We start from the raw sequence: 15448 nt of genomic DNA on the forward strand, positions 1-15448 counted from the left end.
AATTGTAATAACCTACTTAAAAAAAGATAATAGCCTAGCTGACAAGTTATTTTACTGTCTACGAGAGGAAGTAGCCAACTTTTCTACGATGCTGTACTGTAACTAGGCTTCATGAAACACAGTTTCTGTGATACAGTACAGAAGGAGTTACTGTGATTCTCCATACGTGAAGGTGGTTTCACTAGATTTTAATTACAGGAAGTGCTTTTATTTTGAAACACCACAGAAAACTTTACATACCGTAGACTAGGCTACCATTCTGAACCATGGATGTATTATCTTCTGAACCAACTCCACTGTTTTGGTTAAACCATGAACATTTTTAAGCTGTTTGGCTAAGGTTTTAGATCTCATATCCTCTTTTTGCTGAAATTTTAACACAATTTAACTCGCTGAAACACAGGCTGTAGAAGTTAAACACAGTTAGGTAGTGTGAGTCCATCCCATAGACACAGCAGTTCAAAACCGTTCAGACCAAATTGCATATGACCAAACAAAAGCAGTGCTCAGGATAGTTTGTAAGAAACAATAGAGGAGTGATCAAAAATACTTTGATTACTTAGCCTACATTGCTAAAACTGTCATTTCATTGAGTTGTGAACATTTTTTAGAAAATTTCTGGAGCAACGTGCTCTAGCACATTATTTTCCATTTTTTCTACTTAGTGTATAATGAATGAACTGTATTTGTCTGGTTTGTGTATGGTCTGAAGGCGATTTGATTTTGAGATCGACTGTTTTGAGATGTGTGTGTTTGCTTTTGCAAGAGGAGTCAGAGCTTTGGCATAAATAGCTTGACTATTGAGTCTTGAGAAAGCATATAAGGTTTCAACATATGGGTTTTTAGCAGCTGTGAAAAACTGTATGCAGCAAAAAGTTTTATTTCAGTTCTAATTTAAATGTGAGTCTCTCCAAACTCCTGGGCTTGGAGAGCGCAATCTACAACAGTGACACCAATAGAGAGGAGAAATGTTGTATCATGTCCCTCTGAAATGTGTCTTATGAATTAGTAATAAACAAGTAGTTTAATATAACCACCTTTAGCAACTTGTTTAAATTTAAGTAATTTACGTGTAAGAATGTGACTTGACAGAAAAAAACCCACACATACTGACAGAATGTGCAAATAGATAGCAGCTATTTATTAAATGTATGTCACAGTCGATTATCAAACACATCTTACACAGCAACCATCAGTCATACAGAACCAACACGCTTTGTTATGTAGTATCTACAACATGTCTACAGTCCGTTTCATGACTGACATCAATAGGCCAGGACAGCAGCATGCGTCCTTCACACCAGTGACGTCACACCTACAGAAACATAGAAAAAAAGAGGTTGACATGAGTAACATTAAAATCATGTGGTAAAAAAATTGAGTGTTTTATATGAAGAATTTCACAACTATTTTTTAAATGATTTAATCCTTTACATAAAACAAATAAATGTGGATGGACAGAAAACATTTGTTTCTCATTAGTCAAGCTCGCACTTAGTTTTTAATCTTTTAAAATAATTGAGTGAAATGACATTTTAATTTCGATGTTTTCTGCAGCTCAGTCTGCAGCTCTTCCAAGCTCAGTGTGAGCATGTGATACAGCCAACGGTGAAACATCCTGTGACCTTTAGAGCTGAGGGAATGATGCGGCTTCAGCAGCAGAGCCTTATAGATAGATTTAAAATCAAGACTCGGCCTTGGTGGGACACATGCACTGACCTTCAGGGACAGACACAACACTTAGGATGTGTTGTGTCTGTGTGTGGTGGCTGCCGACATGTTGATTTTCACTTTGGCACCAATGTTAATTAGGGCTGTGATTACTTACTGATTAAAATTGATTATCAAAATAGTTAGCAACTAATTTAATAATCAATTAGGTGGGTCTACGTTATCAAACAGAGAAATGCAGTGGCTGTGATGGGATTAAAGCAGCATAAAGCTTGAAGCCGACCGTTCTGTAATGGTCGCTGCTGTTTTATTTTGTGTCATTGCATGTATGTATGTATTCATGGCTTTGTTTTTTTAACCCTGTAAAGCCCTTTGTGAGTTTCTCTCCGTGAGAAGTGCTGTACAAATAAATGTTACTTACTTAGATACAGGGTTTTCCCTCAGGGCCGGCCAAATAGATTAATTAAAGCATTAAAGCATTTCCATGTATGAGTCTATTAAGCTGTTACGTTAGAAAGAGAAAGAAGGACGGTGAGCGTGGAGGAGCTGTGGTTAGTCCCATCACCACCTTTTAAGCTTCAAGTTTCTTTGGGGGTTTATTGAATAATTGCCTATACTCCAGTACTGGAGTCAATAAAAATGCTGGTTACATGTTGCCATCCGTATTGTGCCGTTTCATGATCCACCACAGACTCACCGTGGGAGTACTTGCACTGTTTGAGTGCCTCGTTGAAGCCCTCACATAGAGTCAGGTCAGACTGGTTGGTGGCACAGTCCAGGAACTGTTTGACCTCGAAGTGACAGGGGCCTGTCTGGGCGCCGGGCGCAGGCCGGGGGGGCTCCTGCAGACAGACGAGCAGGGGGAAGGAAACACATCACACGTCTGAGTCAGAATCTCACATTCACACAGCTGGGATTATTTCAGTGACTGAGGCCAGTGGCTTCTGATTGGCCACAACTTTAGCCACAACAGTGTTGGTGTTAACTTTAACCAACAAGCACGTTTGTGTTCATATCAGGGATGTTATCCTGATTCTCTGTTCAACCACACACCACTTCGTACCTGCTTTGCTGGCTCCGGACTGCTGCTGCTGCTGCTGCTGCTGCCGCCACCGAAGGCTCCTGTGAGGGCGCTGCCGACAACGTGGCCTACAGCCGAGCCGACCGCCACCCCCGCGGCTGTTGTAGCCATCTGCGCCATGAGGCCTGGCCCCTGGGACTGAACTGGAGCTGGGGCCAAGGAGGCCGGAGGTGGATGAGAAGGGACGGGCGCATGGGATGGGGCTGGGCTACAAATAGAACAAAAAGAATTAAATTACAGTGTATAAAAGAGGCTTAGAGAGACATTAAGTAATCTACCGTATCAGTCACAACAACCTTGAGAGTACTGCCACCTTCAGCCACGTAAGTCATTCAATATATCTCCATTAAACTCACTCAGTTCCTGAGGAAACACGTTTTGTTTTGCTCCTCTCACCACGAGGAGTTTGGTTCATTTGCAGCCATGAAGCCCAAACAACCCACTGCAATTTTTCAGAAAAAGCATACACACACACAAAACACAACAAAAGTATTTCCAGTGGACACTAGAAAGTGGTGAAGATGACGGGGATGTGTTGTTCAATGCCCACTTTTGACTTTGAGGATAAAAACATTGAATAACAAGTGAGTCCCTTTAGATTCATCCCCCCCTTTTTTTTTTAGATAGTAACCCAGGTCACTGCGATTAGGATTACACCTTCATGGAGGCCCTCTTCAAACCCAAGTCTGTGTCTGCTGGAAACCCTTGTTGTACTGTAAGGCTGACTTTGCGGCATGTTTGTGTGTTTGTGTATTTGCATTTCCATTTCAAGTTGAGCTCTCCGGGCCTCCATACAAAGTGGAGCCATGACTGTCGTCTGATGTAAGATGTACTTGACAGGGTTCAAGCCTCTGGCAGCCGTCACAGCTCCCTCTCTGACTGTGGATCTGCCTTGACTCATCAGCTTTCCTGACCTTGTGGAGCCCTCACATGACGTCACAGGGGCTCCACGACCTGTGACGCAGCAGGAGGTTTAGGGCAGCACGCGCCTAGAGCTAACAATCAAGTTATTTATCTTACTTATATAAAAACTGACAGTCAGTGACGTCTCCGTGAGGACTTAGGCTACTTCTCACTCAGTTTAAAAACAGTACACACGAGACTCCGTGATTGTCCCCACGAGACTCCCTGATTATCCCCACGAGACCCCCTGTATGTCCCACCACCAGTCCAGCCGGAGTCCTCTGACACCGGTCAGTTAGGGGGACACACACATGTGTTTATTACCTGGCAGGAGCTGAGCGACTGCGGCTTCCTCTCGCCATGTCTCACACCAAAGGGGTTTACGCTCGTGAAATCACCGGTCCAGGAGGCTCACGCGTTATTTCCACACCGTGCAGCTGAGCTGTCCTCACACACACCGCTCCTCTTCAGCAGCTCAGGCAACACGCAACTGACCTTGTGCAGACAGAGTCCGTCGGCAAAGTGCTCAAGTATCGCGAGACTTCTTCATCACGGCAGCCGACATCCAGGAGGAAGTTGCATTATGTTTTGGTGTCATTCAACAGGTCTACTTTTCATCTTCTTATTATTCCTGTCTGTCTAAATGACATTTTGACATTAGAATGTTTATAAGAAAAGTGACTCTTAATAAGGATGTGGATAATGTAATAAAATCGCTGTGGGTAAAGCCTAAAGCTAGATTTCTTCAATTTACTAGAAACTCTGTTTTATGTTGAACTCGTTTAATTTTTTATATAATTACATTGTACTTTTTTGTCTACTCCTTTAAATGTCATACTTTTTAGTACTACATCACAAAATATAGAGAGCTCTTTCATGTAGGAAAAAATCAAATATTTTGAGATTATTTAGGAAATTCCGGTTTTGAGTCCATTAAAAGGTGTGGAGGATCTTCTCCAGCTCTCTCTCACAGTTCAGGTGTGAATGTGGAGCCGGGTGGATGGATCATGGACCGTCTCCTCCTCGTACTGTCTCTGACTCCCACGTGTTGCAGCTCCAGGCCTCCTCCTCCTCCCGGACACAGGTGGCGCCATCATCTTCCACTCTCCGTCGTCTCCTTGTAGCAAAACACGATCACACTTCCGTTCAGTCCTCACGTCAACAAAGACCCCGCTGCTTTCATGTTCAAGTTTTCTCCGTGAATTTTTTTTTTTTTAACACCAGGCAGCACTGCCTCGCTGGTCTCCCTGTCGGTGAGGTGCTCCGGCGGACACTGCCCGATCCCCCCGCCCGGAGGCCGAGTACCGCTGCTGCAGCTGCTCCCCGCCCTCCCGCCTGTGACCATGTCGGCCGCCGTGGACTTTCACTCTCAGATCGCCTCCATCATGGAGGTGCTGGCCAACGCGGCCGTGGCGGAGATCTGCAAAGTTGTGGACGACGGATACACGGTGGTTCATCTGGAAATGTCGCGAAACCAGAAGGAGAACGAGTTCCTGCGGAGGAAGATCAAACTCCTGGAGCTGCAGGTCGCTCGCTACCGAGCCGAGCGGGTGAAGGGGGCCGAGGGCTCCTTCAGCAGCCGCTTCGCCGGGGTCCGGCTCCTCAACCGGCAGCACAGGGACTCGGTGGCCGGTACGTCACGACACCTGTAACGATATAGTAAAATATATATGTGTCCAGAAATAGTTTTACGGTGTGTTCATGTTCATGGGCATCAGAGCGAACTCCTGTTGGATTGTAGCGTTGTCAGGCAACATTGTAAATGGAACACTACCGTTGCCGGGTAACAGTGTGTGTTTACGTTCTGAATCTGTCAGTTTTGTGGATTGCCAGTTGACAATAAACTAGTAAGCAAGTTGTGCTTTAACCGTAGGACAGGATGAAACAGTTGGGTCTGTATCAAGTAGAGACACAACTTGAGCTTTAAAGCAGTTTGATAGTTGTTGGGTTTAATTAAATGCATATATACTATTATAAAGCTTATCTTAAAAGAGTTTATGAACAAAATTTAGGCTGCATAGAGTTATCTGTTTTAGTTTGCTGTCATACTAGGCTATTTTGAGTCTAATAAAAGAGCTGCGACATTTCTCTTTAAACATACTCAAATCACATGGTGGGGATTACTTGTCTCAGGAATATGTTTCATAATTCTCCAAATAACGGTAGCCTACTCAACCTTTGTGGGCAGTTTTCTCTGTAGAAATAATCCAAACCTGACTAATCTAAACCAAAAATGTAATTCTACACATCATTTTTGTTTTTAGTTTCACACAGTGTGACACCAAAGCACAGAGACTGTCAGTGAGCCAGTGGAGGGAAGTCATCAACTTCCATATTACATTTAGTGTATTGTGACTATCTGCAGCACATGTTTTTTGTGAATTTTCAGTAGGCTATATTTGTGTTTGTATGGACACATACAAACATAAATCTACACATCAAAGCCTGTATAACGTCATTAAAATTATTAGAATAGACGTAGACCAAGTTTGATGCATTAAGTTTACCCCCCAAATATGGAAAAACTCGAACCTGTTATAGACCAGACTCTGTGACTTTGTTATTATCTATTGTATTGTATTGTATTGTATTGTTTTTTATTCAAATGAGAGGTGAAAGTGACCCTTCTTCCCCACTTTACTCCTTGAGATTTGTCCAGATATCACATTTCGCCCCTTCTGAGTTTACGAAGTTCAGTGTCTTTGGCTCCACTCTGTCTTGCAGGTGGCTGTTACTTTACCCAACCTTGACTCCCCCTGCAGGCGGCTGCACACGCAAACACTGTAGTTTCTCATGCTAGCCGCTAGCGCACACACTCACCCCTCTCTTGTCACTCAGTTCAGTGCTTTTCCTTTCTTTTTTTTTGCCCAACAGCTTCCTTGCACTCTCAGGGCCACATTGTGTTATTAAACTTGTTTCTAAACATTTTAGACATCACAAACGTCACTGCATTTAGCTGAGTCTTTGATCTCTCACATGAAGGTCCAGGCGATGGGAGGTTTGATTGCCTCAATTCACATGTATCCAGACTCATATTTGCTATTATGAGAGCATGAAACTTAGAGTCCCCCAATTTAGACTAATTTACTAATCTACTGTCTGCTTTTCCAGAGATCTGCTGTCCCATGGTGTTTTGTTCTTCCACTCACTGCCATCAACCATGAACACCTCCTTAGACACACAGAGCGCAAATGTGTCACGTCTCATGTAGGATCATTGTGTCACTGTTCACCTGTCAATATAAGTGTGCAGCCGCCGGCCTCACTTGTCTAATTGTTCTCCTTATGATCTTCCAGGCCCCTCGCTGCAGGGCAGGACCAGGTTTCTGAACCGAGGTCCAGCTTCTCAGCACCTTGTCCAGAAGAGCCAGCCGATCGTCCTGGACCAGGATCCTGATCAGGAGGTTGTCACCACCACCAAAACTGAGGTAGGTATTCAACAGTGGGCAAACACAAGAGAACCATGTTCTTCATATAGGCCTGTGAGTCACCTCAAACATCCAGAGAGGGGGTACATTCAGCACACAGTCCTGTGTGAAGAGGGTTCAATCATAGGACACACCAGAAAACATTTTTTGGCCTTTTTATCTGGGATCGATTCACAGTGGAGTCCAAGCAAAGGAGTCCACAGTATCATATTTCAGCTCTTCCTTACTGATCCTGGGGCTCGTAAGACAAAGCAGGGTTTGAATCTATCAAGCTAACAACAGGTTTACCTCTCATTACTGAAGAAATCACCATGGCAACTGATGCTGGACTCCGACCCTGCTCTGGTACAGGTTAATAATTCAGAGGAGCAGATCAAAGCCTGTGTCCACAGCTCAAATATTTAATCTGAGCATTTCAGAGCAAAGCAGGAAAGAGCCAGAACAAAGAGGTACACAGACACCAGATGTGATGTGTTAATGGAGACTTTAAACAGCAGTAGCTGAAGTGATGGCTGTATACATGCTAATGTGTTGGGATATTGGAAATCAAAGTCTGACTGGGTAATTTATAGTTCAGGCAATCAAGGTTGCTCTGAGCATTGCTACAGTATGTTTCTAGAGATATTTGCTTTGAAGACAATTTATTTCAGAGGAGGAGTTTGTCTGAAGCCGCCTGTACCTTCAGCACCATGGACAGCATCACGGTTTCATTGATAGACAGCGCAGTGATTGTCAGTCATACACTTTAGCTGAGCGTGTCAAGTTTCAAGTTCAAGTTTGCTTTATTTGTCACATATAATTACAAATAATTACAGTGAAATTCTTATGTACCTTCTGGTCATTGCATAAAAATAAAAGTACAAGAATATAGAAGAGGTAGGAGTAGATTTAAAATATAATACAATAAACTAAGTGCAAATAAATAAAGGGGAAAATCAGTATTAATGGCAGCCAGTGTAATAAATAAATTATTATCGCTGCAGTGACAGCTAATAAAAAATGTAACTGTGTATATGTATACAGATGTATGTATTGAGTATAGATGATTGTTAAAAACTAAAGTGCAGTAGTGCATAGAGGTGTATGTGTGTGTTGTTATGAGTGCAACAGTCTGATGGCCTGAGGGAAGAAGCTCCCCTTAGGCCAGTGTTTTTCAACCTTGGGGTCGCCTGAACTGTCTAGTAATTGATTAAAAAAATTACTGATAATTTTTTTTTTAAACGTATTATTATTATTATTCTTTTAAAAATTATTACTGAGAACACCACACACACACACAATCTTAAACAACTGTATTCTATACTTTCACTGTATCGAATATAAATCAAGTTCAAATAAAATGAAGCATATAAAAAATATCTGAGCCTGCACATCTTGATTGACGGGTCGCCAGAAATTTGTGATGTCATAATGGGGTCAAGAGCCAAAAAAGGTTGGGAACCACCACGGCCTTAGGCCATCGTCTCCTTGTTTGTTCACAGATTCTGCCTGAAATTGTCTAAAACAACTACTCACTTATCAGAACTGTTGCTGATTGATTTTTTTCCCTTTCAGCTATAATTATTTACTGTTAAGGAATATTTACCCCTTGTTTTGAATCACGTTTTCCTCTCAGTCAGCAGAGCCTGAGGAGGAGGGGGAGCTGCTGATCGTCAAGGTGGAGGGAGCAGTGGGGACTGACCACGAGGCGATGCTAGACGCCTGCGTCAGCAACGGGGGAGACGTCAGCGCCGCCGCTTCGCTCCTCGCCGCCCCGAGGGACGACAGCGACGGCCAACCGGCCAGACACGCCAGCGAAACGGAGGTCAGTGGATCTGACGTCGTCACCTTTGTTGTCGGCAGGACAGCTGAAACCCACGGCTCCAGGCAGAAAGGAGCAGGGGACGGTCAGCCTCTGAACTCAGGCGCCGACGCACTGACACGCAAGGACGCCGTGCGGACTTCCCGCGATGATATAACGGATGTCAGGAGTGGGACAGCTCCACGTGCCTCCAAGTCCTCCCCGGAGGTGATAGTCATCGACGGCGGGGGGTCGTCAGACAAGGAGGTAGAGGAGTGTGATTGGTCGCATGCAGATCAGAGCCACAGAGAAGCAGGCAGAGGCAGACACGAACAAACCACATTACCCATGAGTCAGTGCAGCCTGGAAGTAGCAGGATACGGGTCGGCACAGGCAGCATCTGCTCCTCCGGGAACATCTGGCTGCGGAGCGACCCCCGGCGTCAACTCCTCCAGTGATTCCTCCGCCGTCGTGGCCCTGCAGCGTCCCGCGCCCCCCTCCAACCACAACCACCACAGACCCGCCTCCAGGAGCCTCCACCGTGCCTTCTACCACGCCGTCACCATGGAGCGTCCGTACGGCTGCACCAGCTGCACCAAGCGCTTCTTCCTGGAGTCGGACCTGCAGAAACACATGGCCAGGCACACCAGGGAGAAGCCCTACACCTGCCAGCTGTGCGGCAAGAGCTTCGTGTGCCAGAGCCAGCTGGACATCCACCACAACGTCCACACTGGAGAGAGGCCCTTCAGCTGCTCCGTCTGCAACCGACGCTTCTCCCACCCCAGCAACCTCAAGAGACACCAGAAGATCCAGCACTGAGACCCCAGATCGAAACACTGCCGCACCGAAGTAGAGGCCTCGGGGCTCCAGACTGGCTCTCACTGCAACCAACTTTCCCATTCGATCACACCAGCACTTGATTTGGTCACCCCCTTTTTAAAATACAACCCCGACTAAATGTATGAATGCTGCGCATCTGCTACTTGGTTTATTGGGAGATTTAAAAAATACTAGTGTGATATGATATTGAAGGAGAAGGCCCAGTTTCACCCCTGGCGGCAGGTTTTGTGCTTAAACTGTAGGAGTTAAAGCTTAAATTGCATCAACATGTGTAGAGTTGTCTGCCATGAACAGGCCAAACTGGGAACACAGTCTACACACACAACATAACACTGCCTCTGTATCCAAAAACATTGGGAGTGAGTGACCTCAGTGTCTCTGTCTGCACCTGATCAAAGTTCAGGGATCAGACCAACTGAGCCAGTGAAGGAAAAACACAGTCCACGCCAAACGCAGTATACACGCCAAGCACAAAACAGCCTCACGAATAATGATTGAGCACTGTGTAACGTTAACTTAAAGCAGAAGTAAGCGGAATGTTTGTGTTAATATAAGTCTTAAATAGTTATATCTTCTGACAGAAATCACTTACATAGAGCGTTTGGTCTGAAACACGGGTCTGTCAGTCACTCTGCTCTGCTGTAAGCTGAGGAGAAAACTTTCCTTGTATCCTACAACCTTTATCCAATGAGGAGAGAGAACGGCATAAAGGGGCGGTCCTCTCTGTGTGTGCAGCCAAGGGGGCAGTTGCATAGACTGAGGACGATGCACGTGCATGTGGTGACGTAGGGGCGAGGGCGGGGGCTGCTCCAACTCCATCTCCAACCGCTGACAGGAAGTTAGCCAAAACGACCGGATCGCTTACTTCTGCTTTAAACAAAAATAGTGGTCTGCTCTGTGAGACTCCTCAGAGGAAAACACAGGAATCAAAGTCAAGAATGTAAACAGCGCCTCTGGAGTCGGACTGGTCTGCTGCTCAGGTCTGCATCATAATCATCATCATCATCCACACACGGCTGAGTCCAGTGTGGGAATATCAGGCTCCTCCAGTAACAATGAAAACCATTATACTGAGCATTACAGACTGTAAATGTATGCAGAGAACGGCTGATGCTGTAGGAATGGTTTTAAACTTTTGAGTGTTGATATTCTCAACAGTTTGTGCTGTGGAGCTTTAACAAGCTGCATCAGGGCGATTGAGATACGATCTGTATGAAGAAAAGAAAAGACCATGAAATACTGTGAACAAGCTTATTGAGTTTTCCCAGTACAACACTTTACACACTGAATGTCAGGAATCAACCAGCCGTCCCAGCTGCACTGCCTCTGCACTGTTGGACATGATAACCTCAGAGACTGAACTGACACTGTGTGTCGTCATTTACTGCAGGTATGATGTCCATCAGTGCTGCAGTGTCCATGTAAATTCAGGTCCTTTTCTTTGTTTTAAAGCAGGAACATTTCTCTGTTTTTACTGTCGGAGTTAAAAACACGAGCGTGAGATCACAGGAAATGGTAAAATGACACAGTTTATCATTTTTTGTTGTTAAAATGGGGATGAAGAAAGGTAGTCGGGTACTGCAGAAGGTAAATATTTCACAATAAAAGCCCAAAGGATAGGATGGTCGTTCTCTACAGTGGATTATTATGCAAGCACAGATAGAAAGATAAAGATCTGTTTGTTTCTTTTAATTAAAACATGAAAAAATTTGAATTTATTAAAAATTAATGGTCCTAAGTGACCAGCAGAGGTCCTCACTGTCCCAACATTGTTGCTCGCTTTATATTCTGCCATATGACCAGGCTGATGTTCACTGTTCATCGGTGCTGTTGGTTGTTGATCATAGCTGACATTATGACCTTTAATCTGAATTTCACTGGTTCTCAGTCAGACATCACACAGTGGAAAAAACAATCTGCCACAGCACGGATCATTGATTAAGCTATTGGTTAATTTAAAAAAGTAAAACAATCAGAATTAGACTGTTTGACAAATGAGGCAAGTTTCAACAGACACCAGACCTGAGAGAAAAACACCCACCAGAAACTGTGACCAGTTCTTCTCATGTCAGAGAAATAAACATGTAATAAAAGATCTGTCTGCCTGTGCTTATATAGAGTTGAAATTCAAACCTCTGGGATTTTATTTTGAAATATTATGCTTTACTTCCATGTTATCAGACTCCCTCTCCTTTGGCTTTAATACAACAAGGAGGAAAAAATGAGTATTAGTTTACTAGCACTAGACTTGATCGGATCTTTAGTTCTGACAATAAAACCTATTGTTTATGATTTTACCCTTTGTATGCCATTTTTCTTTTGAGAGATTTTATGTGTTTTTGAAATAAAACAAACTGCCTACACGTCAGCTCAACTGAGCTTCCTCTGAGGTCACTGTGACGCCTCTGTCTGAGTGAAGCTGTGTCTGTGTTTCAGACACCTGAGTAACAAGAAGCCATCACCTTAACAAAAAACTGAGGTCAGCAGTGGTTTGTGATCCTTGTTTTGCTTCTTTTTTCTTTTTTTTCATCTCATACCACATTTACATGCACACTGACGTTTCACTGTTTTTCCTAAAATGACAATATTCTGATTTGACACAGGTCATGTAAACATGGAAGAGGATTGGGGCCGCATGTGGAAATCCTCATCCTTATGTAAAGAACACTGTCTTTGTATTCTTAATTTTTACATCTTGTCATGAAGACATGTATTATTGTTAGAGTTTTGACAGCAGTTTGCCTCCGGCCTGATCAGGGTCACTCTGAGCAGATTATACAAAGCAGGTGGACAGTGAACAACAGTTTGGGCTGAGGCAGGGTCAGCTTATCCGTCCGTCATGTGCACATGGACACGATATCTCAGGAACATCTCGGGGGAACTGATGAGAATTTTGCTGCTCAAAGGTCAAAGGTTATTGTGACAATTAAACACAAGTTGGATAAAATGATGAAGAGACATTTAACATCCAAAAGCCAACTTCACTGTGACATCATTTTCTTCAAAAATCAAAAGTAATTATAATTCCTTCAACTTGGCTGATTGTATTTAGAGTTACACTTTGTGTAAAGAGGAATATTAGTGTAGTTGTTTATTGTCATGAGCTGTGTAAGCAGCTCAGTGGAAATTTTGTTTTACTGAGCGATAAGAGCAAAACCCAAAATGTTCGCTGCATGTGAACTTTGAACAAGTCATAAAATTACTACAATAAAAAAAAATAAAAAAATTATTACAGTCCTCAGATAAAATCCAACAGGAGAACATGAGTATAAGTGAATCCCAGCTCAGACCAGTGCAGTGTGCTGGTTTGGTTCAAAGCGATTATTTCACTGGGAAAACATCTAGTTAATACAAATTTGAAAGGGTCTTAATGCTCATATCTGCATGTTTTCACTTCTCCTCAGAGTTCCCCTTTCTCCTCTGCTCATGTGAAGCACAGGACCAAGTACAGTGTTTCAGTGTTGTGCAGTAGCCTGCTTTAAAGACCTGGCTGAAGTTTCCCTCTTGTTAGAGCATCACATGACCTCAGACCTCCTCCTGTCCCTCGTCCCCTCAGAGACGTCACCTTATCTTAAAGACTTACTGCATGTCCAACCATGTCACCAGAGCTACGAGCTCTCCAAAGAACAGAGATCAACTCATACCTTTGTACTCGGACACTTGGAACAGTGGAGTGTGAATATGCCAATAAATCATATTTTTCAAGAGTTGGTTTGTTTTTATTCATTGACTCTGAAATGTTAGTTATAATGTGTCAGTGTCTCTCAGGTTCTTTGTGTCAGCTAAACACCTCCCTCCTTTTTCCAGGGCCAGGGATGTCCGAAAAACACAAGCCCGAGCAAGGAGGAAAAGATGGATGAAGTGCAAGGTATCCATCTGTTTTTATGTCACACCCTCCTGGAATTGTCCCAGACTTCACTAACCATTATGCACTGGCTCTTCAGAAAGTGCATTTGACACAGTGAGACTCACTCACTGTGCTGGCAATAAAGCTGGAGCCATCATTATCATCATCTGATCAGTTTCCATGTGCTTTGACGATAGCTTTGGTGTTTAAAGAAAAAACCACAAAACAGTTTTCAGCCTCTAAAATAGTTTAATGGTCTTTGTCAAAGCAGCTGAACCTTTGATCTGAAGACTGAGGAAAAGGGCCGTTCACGTTCAGTCATTAATTTTCTGAGAAAAGTGAACTTTTTTTTTAAGTATATTTTTGGGGCTTTTATGCCTTTAATGGATAGGACAGTTCAGAGAGTGACAGGAAATGGGAGGCAGAGAGAGGGGGAATGACACGCAGGATAGGGCCGCTCGACTCGATCCGGGGCCGCCTGCAGTGAGGACTGTAGCCTCTACACATGGGGCGGGTGCTCTACCAACTGAGCTAAACACCGCCCCTAAAAGTAAACTCTTTTAATGTAGAAATGACTATGATGGTTTTATTTTACAGGTCTTTTATTGAGTCTGTTTTAACTTTTTGCCTAATCTCTTTTTATTTTGGGCTTCCTGCACAAAATAAGAACCGCATGTTAAAAATTGTAAACGAAGCCAGCAAAATAACTGGCGTCCGGCAGCCCACACTCACAAAAATTTATGAGTGAGTTCATCAGAAGGCTAGGGTAGTCTTCTCTGGTCCTGATCATCCTCTACATCAGGACGGAGATACAGGGTTCCCAGGGCCAGAACAAACAGGCACAAATGCTCCTTCATCCCAAATGCAACCTGTGCAATCAATTCACACTGCCCTTAAATCCACACATAAATACGCGAACCCAAGTTTGTAGCTTCTATGGTTTTACGGTTGTTGTTTTTTTGTGTTATCTCCCTAAGGATTGGTGTTACATGTATTGTTCTTGTGGTTTTTGCTACCTCTGCAAAACAAGTTTCCGTCTGTGGGATAATTGAATTGAACTGAACTGAACTGAACTGAACTGAACTGAACTGAACCGAACCCCTTCAGGAGAAAAGGGTTTTGATTCTGTTCGGGACAACATATATTTTAAGGTCACTATGGCTATTTATCTAATTGTGTCTCTTTGCTGTTGTGATGCCTCATTAGGTGATGCCCCAGAGAAATGTCGACCCTCCCAGACCCTGCTGCACTGGCAGGAGAGCAGTGAGTCTGAGGACATGGAGCAGCCATCTTGTTCCACATACACACCAGACTCTGTCGCATCAACAACAACAACGACAACGAGGACAAACCCTGCCTCTGGCTTGCCCCCAGTTCCCAGAATGCCTCAGTGTGACATGGACCAGGCGAGCTGTGTGTCTGAACATGACATTGTTGTGATAAACTCTCTAACGTGTGCAGCGGAGGACGGCTGTGGGGCCTCCTCCTCCGGAGCAGATGGAGGTGACAGAGCTCTGAGCGGCGCCAGGAGGTCCCAGTATCAGCCGTTACTGTGTATTCAAATCAGCAAGCCCCCCAGTGAAGGGATGCATGGGGGAAACCACGTCTCTGCCTTTAACAGCCCCCCTGTTTCCATGGGAACAGTGGACATCCAGCATCAGCAAACCCAACACCTGTGGTCTGGAGTCGGGCAAATGGACTTCCACGAGTCTGGTCCAGGACAGGCCCAGCAGAAGCAACCCTGCCTCCCCTACGCCTGCACCTTCTGCTCGCGCCGCTACGCCCATCAGTGCCAGTTGCGCATCCACGAGCGCGTCCACACTGGGGAGAAGCCGTACCAGTGTACGCAGTGCGGGAAGAGCTTCGGCCAGTTCTGTAGCCTCAAGCGCCACCAGATGG

General features: G+C 44.3%; 2 protein-coding genes across 2 annotated transcripts; one reads left to right on the forward strand and one right to left on the reverse strand.

Annotated features, from left to right (window-relative positions):
* Positions 1–1120: 1120 nt before the first annotated feature.
* On the reverse strand, positions 1121–4178 carry chchd10 (coiled-coil-helix-coiled-coil-helix domain containing 10). The gene is made up of 4 exons (XM_083991218.1): positions 3980–4178; positions 2735–2960; positions 2369–2513; positions 1121–1315 (listed from the first exon to the last, which is right to left on the reverse strand). The coding sequence occupies exons 1-4, from the start codon at positions 4015–4017 to the stop codon at positions 1296–1298; spliced, it is 429 nt and encodes a 142-aa protein (XP_083847344.1). The 5' UTR covers positions 4018–4178; the 3' UTR covers positions 1121–1295.
* Positions 4179–4466: 288 nt separating this feature from the next.
* LOC310989524 (uncharacterized protein) lies at positions 4467–10583 on the forward strand. The gene is made up of 3 exons (XM_083976615.1): positions 4467–5287; positions 6952–7082; positions 8698–10583. The coding sequence occupies exons 1-3, from the start codon at positions 4999–5001 to the stop codon at positions 9679–9681; spliced, it is 1404 nt and encodes a 467-aa protein (XP_083832741.1). The 5' UTR covers positions 4467–4998; the 3' UTR covers positions 9682–10583.
* Positions 10584–15448: the final 4865 nt, after the last annotated feature.

The sequence above is a fragment of the Trachurus trachurus genome (genome assembly GCF_905171665.1).
Source record: "Trachurus trachurus genome assembly, chromosome: 1".
NCBI classification, from domain to species: Eukaryota; Metazoa; Chordata; class Actinopteri; order Carangiformes; family Carangidae; genus Trachurus; species Trachurus trachurus.

Excerpts from the sequence above, each read along its gene's own strand:
- chchd10 (XM_083991218.1), bottom strand. The coding sequence starts at position 4,017 with ATGGCGAGAGGAAGCCGCAGTCGCTCAGCTCCTGCCAG. Across the intron at positions 2,514-2,734 it reads GTCCGGAGCCAGCAAAGCAG|GAGCCCCCCCGGCCTGCGCC; the intron begins GTACGAAGTGGT and ends GTCTGTCTGCAG. Across the intron at positions 1,316-2,368 it reads ACAGTGCAAGTACTCCCACG|GTGTGACGTCACTGGTGTGA; the intron begins GTGAGTCTGTGG and ends ATGTTTCTGTAG.
- LOC310989524 (XM_083976615.1), top strand. The coding sequence starts at position 4,999 with ATGTCGGCCGCCGTGGACTTTCACTCTCAGATCGCCTCCATCATGGAG. Across the intron at positions 5,288-6,951 it reads GCACAGGGACTCGGTGGCCG|GCCCCTCGCTGCAGGGCAGG; the intron begins GTACGTCACGAC and ends ATGATCTTCCAG. Across the intron at positions 7,083-8,697 it reads TCACCACCACCAAAACTGAG|TCAGCAGAGCCTGAGGAGGA; the intron begins GTAGGTATTCAA and ends TTTTCCTCTCAG.